Genomic DNA, 21346 nt, shown 5'->3' with positions numbered 1-21346 from the left:
TCTAACTCGATAAGCAACACGATCTCATCTCTACTAGTCATATTTTGACACTTGGGCAGAAGCCCTGGGCGTTACCGAAATGACTCTGGAGGCAGCCTTTTGTGTTGTATCTTGAAGCAGAGGGGGCAGTTAGGTTTTGGCAGTTTGTGGTTCGAAAAAGATGTGGATGTCACTAAAATTCATCTCGCTTTGAGTGGCACAAACACGTCTGGAGAAACACCACATCCAGTGTTGTTTATTGGTGTCAAACGCTAGTCACCTGGGTCAAAGTCCGGTGTTTGTTTGACCCGTCCACCTCCTGTCCCATCCAAACTGAGCGGTCTTTCACGCTCTTTAAACAACGTCAGTTATTCCATTTATAATGGACTTAGTGGAAAGCCTGTGTGTTTCACTCATACACCAAACTGTGCACTTAGTGTAGAACAGGCTGCATCAAGAAAGCAAACAAGTTTATTTCCCTGAAATGTTCCTATATTCCTTTAAAACACGCCATACCAGTTGTGCGAAGTCTGAAGAGCAGCTGGCTTTCCACCTGACTGTTTCTTGGCCACACACCTACACAGGGTCACCTTAGCCCAACACCCTCTGGTGGTGATCGAGCTTGGGAGGGCGTCTTGTCTTGTGCCGTAATCCTCTCTGTCATCACTACAGGTGGTGTTTCATTAGGTGGGATAATGTGTGTGTGTGTGTGTGTGTGTGTGCATGTATGCGTGTGAGTGTGTGTATGTGTGTGCCCTCCAATTACTGCAGGGTTGTCTGCTCTCCTCTACACACAGTAAGGGCAACCTGCCTGTCATTTAACACCTAATCTGTGCCAGCGGCGACTTCCAGGAGAGAGAGAAACACACAAAGACGAGCCTGACACACAAGAGCAGAGCTCCTGACGAGACACACACATACAGAGTTGATTTCTCTGTGGTGATGTTTGTTTTGAGTCTGTTTTAGTGTTTAAACAAGAGTTTGTATGAGAATATTTCCATTCTCAGTGTAACCATCCTCATTATTTTGTAATGTGTATTTTGCTTTCAGTAATTAGTCAGTTACCAGTTGCAGAGTATTAACTGTACAGCATTCTCCCAGAGAGAAGCTATAATTTAGGGATTTTTGCTGCTGTGGCCACTTATACTACATATCCATGTGTGGTCTGTTTCCTAAAAGAAAACCATTGTGTTGATATTTTACTAAACTCAAAAGATCTGTCCGTTACAGTTTGGTTGCAGATTGTATGTGTTTGCTGTTTAATTGTTGACTGTAAGCAAGTATGATTGGTACTTTAAGGTGTCTTACAAACACCTGGGTGGCAGAGGTGAAAGAATATTTTACCTAATGAAAGTAAAATTAGTAATACCACTAAAAATACAAGTTAAAGTCTTACATTTGATATTTCACTTGAGTAAAAATTCAGAAGTATAATCAGAAAAATGTAATCAAAAGTAAAAGTACTGGCCTTTTAATGTTATATATCCTATTTTAAATATTATTATTTATGTGTAGGGAGCATTTTATTATAACAGTTGATGGACTTGGAGCACATTATAACTGTTTTATATAATATTGGATAGTTTAATGAATGCATCATATTTTATAAATTCATGGTTTGTTAGCAATATCTTAATGTAATAATGAACTCCAGCTGTAAAAATGCAATATTTCCCTCAAAAATGTAGTGCAGTAAAAGTATAAACTTACTTAAAATGAAAATACTTAAAGGTATACTATGCAGGACTGTCAGTTACTCTTTGTAAACATTCTCCCAAGCGAAAGTGAGAGTAAAAGCCAACCTCAGATTCACTCGTTTAGCGTTTCGTCTCGCTAATGCATTTTGTTGTTTTGGTTTTTTTTTCAACGCTATGTCTATTGGATGCGTGCTGCTTACAGTCTGGCACCTGGTCGCTACCTTTTTATAAAGCCCAGAAAATAGGAATAAAGCGAGAAAATAAAGGCAGAGTACAGTCTATGCAGATGAATACACTGCCTCACACTTCTAGTGGGTCATATCAAAAGTAAAAGCACCAGCCCCTCAGTATTATTATACACATCACATTTAAATATTGTGTAGGGGTAGGATGCGAAGGCAGCATTTTAACATTACAGCTGGAGCTCTTTTTAAACTATTGTATATAATATTTAAAATTTTGATTTTCAACAATATATCATATTTTACAAATTCATGAGATGTTGTGTTTGTTAAATCCTAATCTAAAAAGTATCTTCAGAATAATGTAGATAAGTAAAAAGTACATTATTTGCCTCTGAAGAAAGTGACATACTCAAGTGAATATTAAAAAACTGTATTTAAAGGTAATACTTAATAATTTTTTAGTTATAAGCTTAAAATTAATAGTTTTTTTGATTATTCAAAGTAACTCTTACAGGGATGAAGCATGCCATATTTGTAGTTACATGCTATGTAGGTCTTGTTTTTTCACCCCAACCTCATGGACTTGAGCTCCACCACTGGGGGGCAGCAGCCCATAATGACCACACATGGCTCACCTCTTTCGCTGGTTGGCTCTGGGTTGCTGTGGTAACGGTGCTTGTGTGAAGCAGACTTTCAGTGGTGAGGCTCAGAGACACAGAGGGCAGTGTTGAGCTGGAGGACGGGAGATGAATCCCAATCAGCAGCTGAACAGAGCGTCACACACACACACACACACACACACACACACACACACACACACACAAACACTCACATGGATGTTTCTTTAAAATAATGTTCACTCTTTATGAGAGACACCAAAAACACCCAAACCACAACTACTGTTTGGATGTCTACCACTTTGTCTTTTTGAAATAGTAACCACCTGGCGTGGTTATTTCCACAGACATGATTGACAGATAGTACCAGTGACTTGTAGTGAAGACAGCTGCTCTGTGGTACTCTGGGCTGCAGCTGCTTGACAGTCTTCTGCTGATGTTTGAAGCAGCCACGGCCATATGTTTATTTTATTTTGGTTTGTTTTAATGTCACTTCTTTTTATATTATGTAGCATTAATTTAAAAAAGCATCCAAACCTTTTTAAAAGAGCTGCAAAGGCAATTAATATCATATCTTTAAAACGCAGATTCATTTCTGTGTTTTTATGTTCAAAGGAATACACGAGAGAGTGTGTGTATCATTACGTCCTTAGATGTTTGCACACATCTACCCACCCACCCCGTCCCCAAAATGAGACAGGGATGCATAACTAGATTTAAGGTTATGTAATGCCGACTGGAGGCATGGAGGATGTGTATAATCCACTCTTATTTGGGTTAAACCCATCTCTCTGTCTCACTCTCTGACTATCTGTAAAATGACAGGGGCCTCACATCATCACACTTCACTGCTCTGCCTCATCCCGGGCTGAAAAGCAGCGATCTCCGTCAGTCTTTTACCAGCCGACTCCACAAACATCTCAGCTCCCAGGAAACATCTCTCAACGCGCTAACGTCTCTGGTGTCTCAGATTTTCCCTGATGGAGTGATTTCATTGTTATGAGAATCAAGAATATCCTCTGCAAGCTCTCAAATGATCCGTTTTATCATTCAGAGACAGACTGTCTGTTGTTTTCAGTATTTTCACTGGCAGACAGAATAACATTGCATTTTCTTAAGGCTGCAACTGATGTTTATTTTCTCCACTGATTCCTCTTTTGGTCTATAAAATGTCAGAACACCATCAAAAATGCCTTTTACAGTTTTACCAGAGCCCAAGATGACTCATTTAAAAAAGCTTGTTTTGTCTGACCTGCAGTCCAAAACCAAAAGACAATACAGCTTACTATCATAGAAAGCTATGAAAACTCGAAAATATTCACATTTTATTGGCTAAAATTGTAAATTTATGTAATTTTTGCAAAAAAAAAAAAGCTTTTTGCTGTCAATCGACTAATTAGTTAATTGTTTTAAATCCAACTTTTCACCATCCAAATGTTGTAGCTCTGTGAAGAAATACAGGGATAGTAGAAATAGGGGAGACCGGGGTCGGTTAGCACACGTCACAGACACGAAAATGCAGCATCAAAATATTTGCTTTCTTCACAAAAACATCTGAAAGTCGAGTCTAACGTTTTATAGCAGAAGGAGTAAAAGGTGGTCTTATAAAATGGTGTTTGATAGAAATATTGGAAATGTTTTACTTCCATAATCTAAATGCCCATGTAAACTACATATTTACCTCATAGGCATATCAACATTAACGCACTGATATTGATTATATTGATTCGTGCTATAAAAGAGCTCTCTGAGTAATTACTCTCATATAGGCAGCCTCTATTGTATTTAATCAAATCTATATAATCCCTTAATATAAACCTATTTAGTCAAATCTATATAATCCCTCAATATAAACCTATTTTTAGTATATGAAAATGTCAACACAGATTATACAGATTATATTTAGAGAAAAACATACATCTATAGATTAGCAGACATAATGTATACATCACATTCCCAGTCACAATACGCTGTGTCTTAAGAAACCCCATTCAGTGCACATGGTGAATTGAACAATTCAGCGTGTGTATTGTTCAAAATCTGTGGAACACTGCAGCACAGTGAGATAATATCTCCTGTTTTCTCACCCCATCTAGTTGTTTTTGTTTAAACCTTTGTTTTTGTTTTTCCTTTTGTTGCATGCTGCTGGGAAACTACTCTAAATGGGTCAATAAAAAAAAGCTATTGTTTTATCCCCAAATCTTAAATACCATGTAATAAATTGGTAAAGCTGAATAGGAAATTGAAAATAAAAACAAGTGTAGCACACTCTGGAGGCTATATTTCTAAGCTGACGATGTATCAAACTGTGACTCTGCTGAAATGTTTCATATCAAACCATGAACCTGCTGTCTGCATCTGAGAAGAACTTATTTAGTAAAGCAGCTAGACACCAGTATGGTTTTATTTTTCAATTTGACATTTACAGCACCATAACATCTGGTTCTTCGCTGGTGAAACAGCATTTGTGATTAAAAATCCGGGGAGAAACTAAGTAAACAGTGTATGAACTGCACACGCACACACAGTGGTGTGACGGTAATCTCTGATCCACACGGCTTTAATCCTCATAAATATTAAATATTTGATGACTTTCTCATTGATGGAGCATGACACCTGGGCGGCCCGCCCTCTGCTCGCTGTACGTATCCACAGGAGGGGGGTTGTTCCTGACAGCGGTCTTTATCTCAGGGAAGCATCTGAGCCAGCAGAAATGACACAATGCAAAACACTAACGTGCGTGTAGCATATTTCATTATTGTTGAGGAGCAGTTTAAATAAATCACATAACCACGGACATGGGAGATGCAGAGAATGAATTGAACACTTGTATGTGTGTGTGTGCACTGTTGTATGTGTTTTTCCTTTTACAATCTGACTGCTGCTTGCCTAGCAGGGACCGTAATGATGGTCGTCAGCACTGACTGGTTGCTAGGTAACAATTACCTGACTGTGCTTTGCTTGCACTGAATTACACAGTGGGCTGTGTGCATGCGTGTGTGCGTGTCTGTGTAGAGGAATGGAAAAATACAGCAAGGTAGACTACCAACCAGTGTCTCCACTTCTGGGTAGATAAACCCCACGTCAGAATCTAAATAACAGCGATGATAACATTAGCTTAGCTGTGTTTATGAATGTGATTCACACCTTTAAATGTTATTATTGATATCAAATTGATGCAAATCCCTACATGGCAAATATGGTCTCCCAAGCTTCATTTTGACAAACATATTAGTGGCTGATTTGGTTAAGATTTAATGTTTGTAGCCTACTGTGTGTGGCTGTTGTGTCTTTTGGGATGTCGCATCATCAGTGTTATATTCTTCGGTATTTATAGTCATGTCTATGAGGGGGGAGGAGGTGGATGTGAAGCTGACAGATGATGATGTCACCACAGGGCCACACCTCAGGGCAGATGACAGATACTCCTCTGCTTTAAGACTGTTTTCACTTTCTCAGCTGCTTCACTGATGCTTGTTTGTCCTTGTCCTCGACTGTCTTAGCAGAGGCACTTCCTCTTAGGCCGCAAGCACTTCCTGCTCCGTTTTGAAGGATTTTCAGTTACAAACCTCATTCCACATCTACAAGCATACCGGGAAAATATGCTTGTTTGCTTTCTTACTGAGAGATAGATGAGAAAATTGATACCACTCTCATGTCTATATGGTAAAGTTAAAGCCAGCAGACAGTTAGCTCAGCTTAAAGACTGGAGACCTAGCTTGCAGCTTCCTGGAGTATTGGCTGATTTCTGGGCAACTATTCCCAGTCAAGAAGAAGTCCAGCACAAAGCCCTAAGCGGCAAATTGTCATTTTTACACATACTGGAATATAATTTGCAGGCTTGGGCATCTGTAGCAATACAACACTTCATTTGTAATGTTATGACACAATTAACCTTTATCCAACAATTGCTGCTCCTGCAATATGGGCATTGCACTTGGCAATTTTGCTATTTGATAATATTTCAATTTATTGTGCAGCCCTTATACAACATTTTAACTACTGAGCTCTACGCCCACGATAGACTAGCGGACTTTTAAAAGACTTAAGTGTATGACAACCTATCACATCTAAAGATAATGTGAGATTTTGTAGACATACACTATAAGATTTTGATTCCTTTTGAGATTTTTCCTATTTTGCTCTTGGTCGAAAATTTCACACCAAGCTCCCTTTAAGAATTGTGGCATATTAACTATTCCTCAAGCGGCCAGAGAAACACAAGTTGCCATATGTCGACAGTATTTTTGTCAATTCAGCACAGGTACACGCTGCATTTGCATACAAGCTTTATATTTTTGATTTTGTTGTTTCAGCCTGCTACCAGCCTCTACTGGTTAGCTGCACTATTTTAGTGGGAGGAGACCGTAGGAATGAGAGGTGGACTGTTTCAAAATGTAAGACTTCACTGAAATAAGGGCTGGTTGGTGGATCAGGTACATGTCTATTAAACACCTACCCTTGTCCAATCTGCAACTTCACCATTTTTGTCTCCTTTTCCACAGTCCAAGGGAACTGAAACATGTTCAGATTAGTGGCCTTCATGTGAGTCCCCACCATTTTTACTGTCTATCTGGTTTGCTGCTTCTTGTGTGGTGCCAGAGAGAGTGTAGCTATTGGTTTTTGACAAAGTCATGTCACTAAACTTTGCAGCTTGAATGAGCCAAGTGTAAAAAGGTGTGATTATATTAAACAAACAAACAAAAAAAAGACTTACTTAGACAGCTCCGACTCTAACCTCTTTACACCAATCAATCAAGAAAACAGGAACATGCCACAATTATGTCTGCAATAGTGAAGTCGACTGAAAAGTTGTTTGGTGTAAGACCAGCATTGGAAGTGCTGATAGGTTTGATTTGTCACTTTTAGACAGAGCCCAGCTAGTTGTTTCTCTGTTTGCAGCCTTCATCTAACCAAAGCTATTTTCAATACAGACATATAAGACACAATCTTCTCATCTGACTCAGCAAAAAAGTTAAGAAACATATTTCACAAAATACTTAACTTCTCCTTTAAATCAATTACTGAATACAGTAAACTAATTTGTAGGTAAGACAAGCAACAAAAGTAAGAGTATGCAATATCAGAAATTAGAATTGAAAGTTTCTTTTTTTTTTAATGGTCAGTGAAGCGATATGAGCAGGTTTGTGTTTGGATGTCAGTTGAGAAAAACTTTGTTGACATTTCCAAAGAATGTGGTTGAGGTCTAATTTATTCATCTCTCCTTTGACCTGGAGGTATGGTGAAGCTTAAACAGTTCTCTACAGCGCTACAGCAAAGACACGCCCACTTTTTAGTGACCCAGTCAAATTAAGAAAATGCACAACTTTACCATGTTCACGTTTTCATTTTCACACTGAAATATGTGACATAACAGAACCTAGAAGTGCTTAAACAGTCATGTCACTGCATCTTTATTCCCACTGGTTTCAAAGTAAACTCTACCGACCCGGTCAGCACACTGACCCTGCCATCTGAAAGCACGGAGCCAAGAGAAACTCCTCCGCTGTGATCGGAGGCCGACAGGAGGCCATGGCACCTCCCCCAACAACTGCTTGCCAGCTCTCCCAGACATGGATGATATATTTGGAGATCATTAAATGGTCCTAAATGAGACCCTGGTGTGAGAGTGAGCTCTGACCATCTGGCCCCATTGTGAGCGCCGCGGCTCTGTCCAAACGCAGCCAGCAGCATCAGCACCTCTGATTGGATGAATGCTGAGTAAGCCTGAGAATTACAGCCAATCAGAGACTCTTTTAATCAATTACACAAACCCGCCTCAATCTCTGTGTTTCTCTCTAAATTAACCATCCTGTTAGACATTGTGTGTCTTTCTCTGCTCTACTCACACTGTCAACATTACATCTTTGCAATTTGCCACATTTCCATCTAAGAAATAGATAGAAGTTGGAATGAATGAAATCCAGTAGAGTGGGGCTGTATGGATGGCAGTGAGTGTCAGTCAGTCGGTCGGTCGGTCGGTCAGTCAGTTGGTAGGTCAGTCCCACACTTTGGTTCACACTAAAATATTTCAAGGACTATTTTATGGACTGCCATGACATTTTGCACAGACAAAACCCAATGACTTCACCTCTAGTGTCATCGGCTAGTGATGTTTTTTGGTTGTAGTCAAACATCCCAAAGACTATTTGATAGATTACCATGAACATTGGTGTTATGGTTCCCAGAGGATGAATCCTAATGACTTTGGTGATGCACTTATTTTTTCCTTGTGTGCTACCATGAGGTTGACATGTTGTTCTGAGTGAAATTTCTCAACAAATATTTGATAGATGCCATTAAATTTGGTACAAACATTCATGTCTTCTAAGGATGAATTCCAATGGCTTTGTCGAACCATTCACTTTCCATCTAGTGTCAGCATCAGGTCAAAATTTTATTTTTGTCTAATACCAGCTTAACTAATGGCATTCCCATCAGCATCAGCTGTACTTTGTGTTTATTGCTAATCAGCAAATGTTAGGCTTTCTTTAGACTGTGGAGCATTAATGCAACTAGTTGCAGGTTGCAAATTGCATGAAACATAACTTCCATGCGACAGTAACACGAAGAAAATCAAAAATGAGTTTCATGCAACACGATTTTAATAGTTCACTTAACTTTGCTTGGTAGAATTTTTCATCTGTGGTTTTGTTTTTGTCGACTGATTATATCAAATGGAAACTGTCATTGTAACGACATTTGGATCTTTGTATCCTACTTTGTGCTGTTTTCTCACTGGATAATATTGATTTGAACGCTTTTTATCACTTTTTCTTTTGACACTGACCGGTAACTATGTTTCACATTAAACTAATACGGTAAATGTGTTGAAAATTATACCCACTTATCTAGTTTTGAGGAGTAAGTAGTAACGTGTAATTAAATTACACAATAAATGTCAATGTAATTAGTTAAAGTTACTAAGAAAAAAGATGTAATTAAATTTCAGTTACTATAAAAATGTTGGTGATTACAAAGGGGTTACATTCAAATCATAAAGTCTGCTGCCCTGCAATGAGCACAGGAACCTAACAGAGAAAGAGGAACCAGCAGAGGGGCCGTCACATTAAAAGTAAAAGTTTGTATGTCGAGTAAAACATATATTCTTTTCCTTTTGGATCTTTTCATCATGCAGGGAGGTCTTCTTTTTGGATAGCTCTTTTCCAGACAATTTTCAGCTTCATTGCCATAGTAAGCTACATTATGTAATGAAGTAATTAAAATATTAGGATTACTCATTACATTTTTGACATGACATTTTAGATGTAAACACAATAAACAAACTTGTTTATTCACTAGAGGACTTATATTTTTCCAAACCACCACAGGAAGGTAAACAAGATCTGTCTTTAGCTCTTGTAGTATCCAGGAGCATTTCCACAACAGAAATGTCACAACCTTTCATGACCTTAAATTTGGTCGAATGACAGCATGTAAACAGCAAAGAGACAAGCAGATTTCTCGATGTGGGGGTTTGTTTACTTGAGCTGTTTTGGTCTGTTTGCTGTTTCCAGGTCACAAGCTCAACAAGGACCTGAAGCACTACCTGAGCCTGAGATTTCAGAAGTCTTCCCCCGATCACGAGCTTCAAAAGATCATCCGAGCCAATCTGTATCGCCATGCTGTGCCTTGTGAGTAACAAAATCAGTAATGATGACGCTGTGCTGGTTGATGTTAAAACCAGGACGTTTGGCTGAAGAATTTAACCAATCTTTAGCATAATTTCTCCATCTTTACTCAATAACCCACTTTCTTTTGGCTTTTTTCTTGTTTGTTTAATCTCTTCTTGATCTCATTCTTCCCTTTCACTCACCCATGAATTATTCCCTTACACTTTATTTCCTTTTCATCATTTGAAATCATCGCCACCTCTGAAAAGACAAACATTTTCCACATCATCATCATCCCTGTAGTTTTTGTTACATATTAGTGTCCATTAGAGCCACTCGTGTCTTGACAGTGCCAGAGCACCATTTTTGCAGCTGTCTCACATAACTGAGAAATATACAAAAAGTGTGGCTCGAGCCAAACACTCAGTGCCGTGCCAGAGTCCACAGCTGGGCTCGGTTACGTCACAAACAGTTGGATCTGCGGTTGGGTGACACAGTTCAGCTCTACTCTGTTAATTTCCCCACTGTACTCATGTCATGTTTGTGTTAAAAGAGCCTTTTGCATGAGTTGTGATGACCACAACATTTTAGGCTTAAAGCGTTTCAACAAAACGGCACAGTGGATCTATTGGGGATGTGATTAGAGAAAGAGAGTGTGTGTATGTGTGTGTGTGTGTGTTCCGAGGAATAGTTTTGATTATCACACATATGCATAGACATGATTTAATCAAGGAAGGCAACATGATTCCACTTCCTCTGGTTTCTATGGACTGCGCCTGTGTGTGTGTGTTCATTTGCATTGCAGTGCTTCATAATAAAATGCGGCTTCTCGACTAGATTAATGTTTTTTTTTCCTCTTTCTGTCTCTCTTGTTCTTTGCTTATTCACTCTCTGCCTCTCTGCCCTATCTCTGGCTGTGTGTCCTCTTGCGCTCTGCCATGTGACCGGTAAATCCGCCTCTCTGAGCCTTCCCCAGTGCCCTGCCTGGGATTATGATGTTCTGATATATTGAAAATAGATTCCTGCCTGATTATGTGATGAACATGTTGGGCTCTTGCAAACATCACAGGACGATGGAAAGGCCTCTGAGTGCATAGGGCACACATTAAAATTTGACTTTATGCACAACAGAAATGGGAAATATGTCGTAAAGCATTTTGTAATACAGTCTGAGGGGTTGACAGATTTTTTTCTGGACACATTTTCCTCCTAATTCCTCTTTATTTCCCTATAATGTTCATACTCAAAGTTAGGTACTCTCACCTCTAGTAACTGCAAAGAACTCTTTGTTAACTGGTGATAGCTATTAATCACTATTGGGGAAAACAATAGTGATATCCTCTTCAGATTCTGTCTAGTGGCAGACCGAAATTACATAGTGAAAGCGCGGCTTACAGGGAGCCAATCCTTCAGCTTATGGTGTCATTATTCTATAGCTAATACGTTGTGCAATCAAGCTTTACTTTGTAATTGTAAAGTTAAAGCGAAGCACTTGTCTATTTCCACTTTAGCATGGACAAAATACTGGCAATGGCCGCTGACCAAGATGCTGTATTTGATGCCACAGAAATGAGAATGGCTGTGCTTGAAAAATATAAGGAGAGTAAAATGTAGAGTCAACTTTAAATCCTGCTGATTGTATTCTCACACCTGAGCAAGTTATTACTCACACTACTTTTTGGAACAATACATATAAGCAATAAAGCATGACACTGTTGCTTAGACACACACCTGAACACATACATGCAGAAAGAAGTGTCCCTGATTACTCATTAAAGTGAAATATTCTACTTTTTACAGCCTGTATGTCAAAATAAATCTGGCCAGCGTCTCGAGATAATGCATCAGTCCATGAACACAGAACAGATGCGTAGTGATAAATCAGTAAAGGAGGCTGGAACTATATTTTCTGATTGTCAACAAATCCCATAAAAACACCCAAATAAAAATGTGCTAGCATGTCTTTCTGTACTTTTTGGCTTCTTTAAGGCCTGAGCCTATTTGTTCCTGCTGGAGGCATCGATCTTAACCGGTCTCAAATGTATAGTTGCTCTGAGAACTTGACTCTAACGGGAGTAAATTGTGTTTGTTGGGGATTATTTGAGGACATGAATTTGGTGCTTTAGTGAGTATTTACAGCAGCAGGATGGTGGATGTGGGATTGACTTAAAATAAACTCCAGTGCCCACGTTCATGTTGATAAAGGAACATGTCATCCAGTGAAACAGTGTGGCTCACTGATGTGTTTTTAATGTGTTTCTAAACAATGTAGGGCTTTGGTACAGAAAAATATGGCATATCGGGCTTTGGTTACACGGCAGATCTTGTAAGACAGAGAATATTTGTTGGTACTGGTCTTTTCATGGAATTCAATGAAAAGGAAAAGAAAAACCTAATATGACAAAACTCCTATGTGAGGCTTATTAGTGTTGAAGTGGCTCTATTATGCTTATTTTCAGGTTCTTGCAATTAAGGGTTTCTACTATGTTTACATGTTTTAATGTTCCAAAAACACATATTTTCCTCATACTGTTCATGCTTGAACACCTGTATTCACCTTTTGCCTCTTTTAGCGCCCCTCCTGAAAGACCCCAGTCTGCTCTGATTGGCCAGCTTTTCTGAGACATTTAAGCGTCTCTGCACCATCAAGAGCAGCGAAATGTCTGTGACAGGATATATTTCTATCCTGAAAAATCACCATTTCAAGCTTTAAAACACAACCACACATGTTCCAGCAGGAATATGATCCAATATCAGGGAGAAATTGACAACGTCTGCAACCAAGATACATATTTCCTTGACGTCAGCATGTAGCTAGTAGTGATGCACGATAATGATTATTTCAGACGATATCGATAAGCGATAATTTCCAGATTCTTGTTGCCAATATGATACCAATAACCGATCATTTCTTTCTGTTTGTTTTTCATTACCTGAAGGTATGAATAGGGTAATGATTTTTTTTTTATTTTTCAAATGAAATGCTCTGACAATCTGTTTAATCAGAGTAAAAGTAAATTGTATGCATTAGAATATGCAGTTTGCAGCACTAGTGGAGTAAAGCCATGGGCAACACCAGTGATTTTCAAAGCAATTTATGCTTTTTATTATCAGTTCTATTTATCGGCTAAAAATGTCATTATCAGAATTATTGGTATGACATCATAGGTCCCATTATCAGGCCGATAATTATGGGTCCCGATAATTATCGCGCATCCCTAGTAGCTGGCCATATGAAGCAAGATACTTGCAGCAAATGAATGACTGTAACAAAGTATTGTGCCACTCTCTTACATTAAAAATCACCAAAATTAGTCAATAAAAGCTAAATCTTAACAACCTGACAAGGCCCAGCAGGAATACAATTCGAAATAAAGGAGAAATTAACAACGTTGGCAATCAAGTTTGTGCATTTCCCTGACATTAGCATGTAGCTACGTTTAGCAGTGTACTTGCAGCTGGGGAATGACTGTAACAGAATATAGCCACACTCAAGCATGAAAAATCACTAATAAAAGCCTCTAATTCACAAATGGACATGTATCAGGAGGAATGTGACTCAAACTCAGGGAGAAATTAACAGTATCTACAACTATAAGACTCAACGTTTCCCTGACATTAGCATGTAGTTACATGTAGCAATGTAGGCTATGTGATGAAAATACTTGCAGTCATGCACATGGAGCTGATGACCATATAAATATAACTTTTAAATCTGGCCTGCAGAAATGGCTATGAAAAGCTGAAAGCTGCATCAGCTGCTCTAAGGTAGAGCCATTTCATTTTCCAGCAAATTGCAGTCAAACTAAAAGATGGAGATAATCAATAATACAAGTCCTGTGACTCCTGTGAAAAGTTAACTTGTGTAACAAATAATTTCTTCTAGCTTAAATCACATTAACACAGCTACCAGCCTCAGAAAAATGCGGCAAGCTCGTTGTATTTTTGGGTTGCAGTTTTTGCTCACAGGGATTACTTTAAAATAAGTTTGACGTGTTATTTGAAACTTTGGCATCATTTAAGATGAACAACCGATATATAAAACTATAAATGAGACGGCAATTAAGGAAAAGCATTTTGGTCCCCTTTTAGTGATGATGCAAATTGTGGTCATGTTTTGATGGAGTTTTTTTCTTAGATTTTTTCTCTTAGCCACTTCAAAGACAAAAATGGGTCACAACACAATGCTGGTCAGTCCAACACTGAAAGGTTTATACTGTTTCCCTCTCTCTCGCTCTGTCTTTCTTTCTTCCTGTTCCTCCCTCTCTTCCTTTCTTGGTGACCTACTATCGCTGCCACCTCCTGTTTATTGTCTCTCTCTCTCACACACACATGCAAATGTTTTCATGGCATGACAAGGCAGAATGACAAAGGCAGTCAAATAAAAGCCACACTTCTCGGCCCTCTGTTTCCTTTGTGTCTCATGTCCCCCCTCCACTCCCTCTCTCTCCTGAGCACATGTGTTGCTCCCTCTTGCTTGACTCGAACAGGTGCTTTTCCCTCCACCACTGGTCGAGGTGTTTTTTTTCCTCTTTTGAGGCATGTGTGTGTGTTTATAGGACCCCCCACCCCCTCAAACCCGTCCTCCTCCCCTCTCCTTCATATCTCCACTGCTACAGATGGCCATTGTTATCATGTGCGGCAAATGTCACAATTGATAGAGAAGTCGCTCTCTCGTGGGATTCATTTCCCTCTCACGTCTACAGCTGCTGCTTGGGGATGAGGGTTATCTCGGCGTTATCCCGGCGTTTGAGCCACAGAGCGAACCAATCCTCCCTCCCCCCACCTGATCTCACCCTCCCTCTCCCTCTCTGCTCTCTTCTCCGTCGTCCTCCTCTCTCTTCACTTCAAATCCTCCAGTGAGTGTCAGCGTCCCTGTGGCTCGGTGGTGACTGCTGCCTTCCTCTGTCTCTCTCTGTCACACTGTAGCTGCTCCCACTGTCTCCCTGCCTCTGCTGCTCTCACCCTCCATCTCCTCCTCTCTCTCTCTCCTTCTCTCTCTCTCTCTCTCTCTGTTTCTCCCTCCCCTCCTCGCTGTCCTTCACTCCCTCGCTTCCTTGTTTTCCACTCCACTGCCGATCTCGGGGAAATCATTGTTGGAGACAAATTTCTCTGTTTGCCGCTCACACAAAGAAAGGGATTACGGCTTGATTTGCTGGCTCCGGGCTCGCTCTGCATCCAGGCAAGTGGCAGCTCCTTATTCTCTCCTCGTTCTCTCCTTCTCCTTTTTTTCTCCACTCTCACCGCCAACCACCATCCGCCATCCGAAGCCTGTGATGTATGCATGGCAGAGAGTGTGTATGTGGTTGATGCTGTGTATATAGGCTAAGGGAATCAGGGAAGGTGGGGGTAGGGGTGGGAATTATGTGAGGGGAAGAGGGGGGCAGGCACAGTCGGAGCAGGCACGTCCAACCCAGAGGGACAGATGGCCAGTAGCCCTGGTGCTTTTTCCTCTTGGTTTTCTAATTCACCCTGCAGGCTTTGTGTAAGGCCCACTAGTACACAGACCTTCTTTTCAAGAAGCAAGAGATGGCTGCTCTCCTTAGCTAGAAGAAGGAGGGGGTATCTGTGTGTGAAGAACAGACAGGAGAGGAGAGGAGGAGAAGGAGGAGGAGGAGGAGGAGGAGGAGGAGGAGGAGGGGGGTTGTTGTAGAGGCAGAGCAGGTTTTTAAGAGGAGGTTAGGGTAAGAGAGGAGAGGAGAAGAGATGAGGAGCTGAGAGGGGGGTCATCAGCCTCAAATGTATGGAGGTCAGGTCCAGATGCTGCTCAAACAAAAGGGCTTCTCTGGGGGAACGGCAGGGGGAAGCGTGGCACTCGCCATTGTGTGTGTCGCTGCATTGCAGGGTGCTGCCGGGGAGCCTCATGCTAATGATGGCCATTCATTCTTGTAACGGATGAGTGGGCCCCAGCTTCTGTTTGCCTGCTTTTCACACACGCACGGTTCATATTTTGTTCTTGTGACCAAATATCTGCTGTGCTAACACAAGATTTCGCTCTGGAAATGGCGAGCGATGGGGAAAAACGACGGTTTCCGAGGTCATTGAGGAAGCTGGGCAAATATGTGTTTTTGCATAGTAATGATGTATGTAGACAGGTGCAGGCGCTATGTGTGTTTACATGGACTATGTGTGTGTTAGACTTATGTTTAATGCATGTGCTTTCATTGCCATGTTTAGCATATTTTACAGATACAGTGACAAACTGGCATCATTTGGAAACATTAGAATAAATCATCGTACAGGCTAAAAGGCCTGCAGATCCTCCTTCCTGCTTTAGTGTGATTGGCAAGTGGGAGGAAGGTGGCACTGGAGGCTGAGGTCTCTGACGTTGTATTTGTTATTGACAATCTCCTCCGAGCCCATTTCAAAGGCATCTTACATACATCATCTAGAAGAAACCATTACATCAACACAGTCTCTGTTTCTGAGTTAAGAACAAGCTGTACTTTGAATCTGGTCCTACATCAAGTCAATCAATCCTGATGAGAAAACACAAAGACCGTGACCGTAAAATGTGGCTCACAATGATTTTGTTATTCAAAATCCTCATTCATGTATCCTCACCAAGCTCATGTAAGACAATCCTCCTTTGATCTTGTGGATACTCAAGTAAAGATTTGTTGACAGGATCATCCCAGAGTCACTCAGGTCAAATTAAAGTGATCTCTCCCTGATTAATGAGTCACTATCGTGTCCCACAACTGCTGAAATGCTTCATGTAGTCCTCTCTGTACGACTGGGGAGAACGGCAGTTCTTACATGCTTGAACCAGAGATGTTTCAGCCAAACTGGGAGTCCACATGAAGCATAACCAGAGCTTGGGATTGTTAATTAACCCATTGAATTCTGAAGGAGATGAGCAACTGCACAAGACATGGCCCAAAAATTAGCAAGAAATTAGTTTAAAACATTTCTTAAATTTCCTGAAAATAAGAAAATATTTAACGAAATAAAAGAATAAAACAAAAACACACAAGAAAATGACCTAAAAATTAAAAATAAATGTATTAACTGTATATATTTTATGCTATTTTTTCCTGTAACAATTTTAAACATAAAATTATCAGAATTATAAATATAGTTTTTGGGATACTTTTCTAATAATCCTCCCTTTTTAAAAAAAATAAATAAATTTTAGGTCATTTTCTCGTCATATTTTTCTGATTTCTTGCAATTTGCGGGACAGCTCTTACCAAGTTAGACATTTTTTTTTTCGCCACATTTTCCGAAGAAATCAAACCAATTTGCTCAGGTTTCAAAGGTTTACATAACTGTAAAAGCTGTCTGCAAAAGAAAAGTGATGTCGATCCAGCTTTCAGAGGGTTAAAGCAGGTGTGAACTGATTTAGATATTCACAGATAATTTCACTCGCCTGCTAGTGTGTCTTCTTCGCGGGGAACGATGACGATAGCTGCATCTTTGAGGTCAAGGAAATGAACTGTGCAAGTACACTGACTGAACAAAGATTCTCTGTTCTGATCATGTCGTCTTTAAAAGACTAATCTGTGCGCGAGTCTTGTGATGGTTTAGATGTGGATCTGCTGTGGCGGCCAGCTAGCCCACATTACTGTAGCTGGTGTTTGGGAGCCTCGATGCCTCCGAGCAGTGACTGTGATCGTGCCAGATTGATCTGAAATGGGATATGCTTCAACTTTCTTCACTGAACTTTGCGTTTTCATGTGGATGCTTACAGTGTCTGTTTTGTTTTTGATCATTTTTACTCCCGGGATGAGCCAGCTGTTATTATCCTAGGGCCCTACTTGGTGTTATACATAAAAACCCTGCCAATCTACTTCAAGATTGATTATACGGCTTTTTTTTGTGCAGTTCATGCTTGTTATTTGACTATTTGCTTATTAGAAGACCCAACTAGAGCATTTGGTCATTTTACAAATTGTAAACGACATATGTTACATGACTGTTTTGTTAGTCCTCACTGCCATACTGCTGCTGTTATTTTGTCAGTAGCTTGACACCTTGGAATAAACACTTATTCCTTTTATTACTGAGAGTTGGACTAGAAGATTGATTCAACTCATTTCCAGCTAGCAGATGGTTAGCTTATTTCACACACTGGAAGCATGGGGAAACTGCTAACATTTCTCGGTTGTTCCCAGTAAAACAAAATCTACAGCAAATTATTATTTTCACTCTTAGTTTTTGACTTATTTTAAACTTAGCTACCATGCTAGCTGTTTCCCCCTGTTTCCAGTCATTATGCCAAGCTATGCTAATCTGCTGGTTGTAGCTTCATACTCAGTTGACATACACAAGAATGCTTTCTATCTACTAAAACTCCCAAGTTTATTTCCCAAAATGTCCAGATATTCCTTGTAAAAATAAAGAAATTCAGCTGTTTAATTTTACTGACCAGAAGCGTTGACAAAAATGTCAATGTATCACTTCATATCAATGCTGTCATTCTGCTGTTCGCGGCTACAAAGCAAGACAAGAACGGTCCGTTGTTGTCATGATATAGCCTGCTATATTTATCTTGAATGAATTTAAGATTCCTATTTCAAAATTTCAACTGTTCCCCATAGTATCAAAAATGTTATCGAATAACATTGCTTTCAAAGTGAAGAAATTTCAGTAGCGTTAAATCACTACTGCACAGAATGACCAAATATCATCAAGTAAACAGGCAATGTTCACAATTTTTCAGATATACAATATCTGCAAAGTCTGATGAAGAACCGCATCAGTAAAATCTGCATCAGCAGCCCAGCCGCCAGAAAAAATGTTGCCGTTGTACATTGATGCAAACCACGGATATGTTTAGCCTAAATATGAAGTATTTTGGAAACATTAGTACAGCTGAATATGTCATGGTGTCAGGAACCTGGAACTTCTAACTTCAATATGCTACAACACCTTGGAAAATATTGATTTTTGATGCCACCTTTTCAAATATTCAGAATTGATATGTATTGATACATATGTTTGACAACACTACTTTGTCATCAGGAGGTGAATAGGATGGTGATGGTGTGACATCTAGACGAGATAAGTGCCAAGCCACAGACCACTCTTTGAGACCAGCAGTCAACAAAACTGGGTGTTTTTTGGGCTTTTTTTTGAGACATCGGCATATCCAGCTGTGACCCAGCAGGTGTTTTATGAGCTAATTCCATAGCCATGTGTTTTTGTGCTAGAGACAACCACATGTTATCTGCAGCATTGCTGAAACATAAAGATTTAACATCCACTACATAATCATGTACAAATGTTCCATATGGTTTGCAGAAGTTTACTCTGGTGATGGTTTTGCATGAGTGAGGTAAAATAAGCCCTCAATATTTGGAGTCTTTCCTTGTTTGACTGCAAAATTATGCCAAAGGATGTTCTGTTGAAGCTGTAAAGTGAGTTTAGCCTCTTGTTAATCCTACCAAGACATGCCCAACTTCACCCTTCAACTATTCAGAAGTAACAAATGTCATTCTTAGTGTCACACTGCAAAGACTAACCCAAATACTCCAACATTTAACAGGAGAGGTCGTTGAAAATACTCAGGAAAAACAATGACAAACAATGTAAGACATATTTTACTTTTGCTGATTCACTCCAGGTCTGCCAGTCCAGCTTCTATTCTTTAACTTTGAGCTGTGGTACAATGAGGGCATGTGGCTAAGATTGGACATTGTGAATCCAAACAGAAAGCTGCAGTCCTCTCCCCTCAGGGCAGCTCTGGGGTTTTGTGGTCAGGTTGCCTGGGCAGCCATCCATGTCCATGCAGGTACAGGCCTGCACTGCCAGGTGGAAGCTTTCCTTTGGTCTGCCATTGGGCTCTTAATCTCCCAAGGCCCTAATGAAGCGCAGGCTCTCTGCTGAAGTCCGGTCAAAGCATAGTAAACAAAGCTGCATCCAACTCGAACAAAAACCCTCGTCATCATATTTACACACTAGCACAGGAGCCTGTTTTACACTATATGAGACCGGTGCCCTCCTCCCGTCTTCTTCTACATCCTGAATCCATGTCCTGTTGCCCTTTGCTTCCTTCTTTAACCCAGCTTCACCCCTGGAGAGGTTTTGAGACCTGCCCGAAGCTGGCTGTTTATCAGGAGCTACCATGTGTTAGGTAATGCCAAGCGTCTATATTTATGGCTAAGATAGCAGGAGAAGGAGAAGGGAAGACAGTGACAGGGAAGAGAGAGAGAGAGAGAGGGAGGGAGGGAGGGAGAGTGGGCGGGAGTATGAAGGGGGGCTGCAGCCATTGGCCTCAGACAGGAACTGGAGTGTGAATAGCTCACAATGGCTTAGCCTCTAAGCTGGGCTGGACCTCTAATTTGCTCTGCTTGTGGAGCTTTGAAGAAAAACGGCAGCTGCCTACTAGCTGCCTGCCTGAATGAGCTCGCAAGCTGGGAGCTAGCACTCGCTCACAGACAACTGGATGATCCATGGGTGGTGTGGTGGGAAGAGGGAGAGCAGAAATCAGCCTGCTTGGATTTATCTTTTTGAATATTTCTGTGGAATAACGTGCGGAGGGGAAAGCAGCAGCGGCAGCAGTGGCGGTGTAGAGGTAAATCTGTGACATTTACTTCTTCTCCTGGGAATGATGCCCTGGCTTCCGGGATTAGATTGAAGGGGATGTGGGTGGGGAGAATTAACAGATACATACGGAGGCAGACATACAGAGGCAGGTGGATTTCTTTTTTGGAAAGAGAGAGTGTGAGAATCAGTGCTGATGCAGATTTGTGGTGGTTTTGATGGAGTGATGTGCCATGTGTTTGTGATGATGGCGGATTTGTGTGCACACATGCATGTTTGTCTGCCACATTTTATCCATCTTCCCCTCAATTTTACCTCCCTGAGTCACCCCTCCTCACACACCAGCTCTCTCCTCTCAGCTTTAAATGAAAGCTCCGTCCCCCTTTTTTTTTTTTACTTTTCCCCTAATAAACACTGGTTTCTAATAGGGTGTGAAAAACAAAAACCCTGACGTCTTTTGTGGATTTTTTTTATTTTTTTTTTTACAAGATCTCCTGCTAATGACGCTTCAGCTTGCCCACTATTCATTTTCAGCCCCCATGTCCCCTCCTCCCTCATTCTTCTCCCCCATATTGAAAGGGGAGAGAGAGAGACGGGGAGGGAGCCGGGGGAACAGCAGGAGAATAGCGGCTGGGACTCAGCTGTGAGGAGTGTTGTGGCGCGAGCTGAAAGAATGGCCTGTTGTGTTGGGCAGCAGCAGTATTGTGTGTCTGGCCTCTCTCTCCCTCTGTCCTCTGTCCTGCTTCTCTTTAATGGGTAACTGCATC

At 40.6% G+C, this 21346-nt stretch overlaps 1 protein-coding gene and 1 long non-coding RNA gene across 13 annotated transcripts in view; one reads left to right on the top strand and one right to left on the bottom strand.

Annotated features, from left to right (window-relative positions):
• Positions 1-21346, top strand: part of LOC121947397 (membrane-associated guanylate kinase, WW and PDZ domain-containing protein 1-like) — a 118634-nt gene that overhangs the window by 27760 nt on the left and 69528 nt on the right. For 10 of the 12 annotated variants that reach the window (XM_042492430.2, XM_042492434.2, XM_042492435.2 and 7 more), the window contains exon 2: positions 9996-10112. In XM_042492430.2, the coding sequence (XP_042348364.1) occupies positions 9996-10112 (117 nt within the window). Of the gene's footprint in view, positions 1-9995; positions 10113-14930; positions 15274-20373; positions 20611-21346 lie in introns of those variants that run through there. The other 2 variants (XM_088082033.1, XM_088082034.1) reach the window with 2 other exon arrangements.
• Positions 1-21346, bottom strand: part of LOC148188704 (uncharacterized) — a 42544-nt gene that overhangs the window by 4171 nt on the left and 17027 nt on the right. Inside the window, exon 2 of the long non-coding RNA XR_015777468.1 lies at positions 2497-2593. This is a non-coding gene — a long non-coding RNA (uncharacterized LOC148188704). The remainder of the gene's footprint in view (positions 1-2496; positions 2594-21346) is intronic.

The sequence above is a fragment of the Plectropomus leopardus genome, chromosome 9 (genome assembly GCF_026936395.1).
Source record: "Plectropomus leopardus strain MGB_pleo_1.0 chromosome 9, ASM2693639v1, whole genome shotgun sequence".
In the NCBI taxonomy this organism is placed as follows: domain Eukaryota; kingdom Metazoa; phylum Chordata; class Actinopteri; order Perciformes; family Serranidae; genus Plectropomus; species Plectropomus leopardus.
This window is presented reverse-complemented; position numbering and strand designations above follow the sequence as displayed.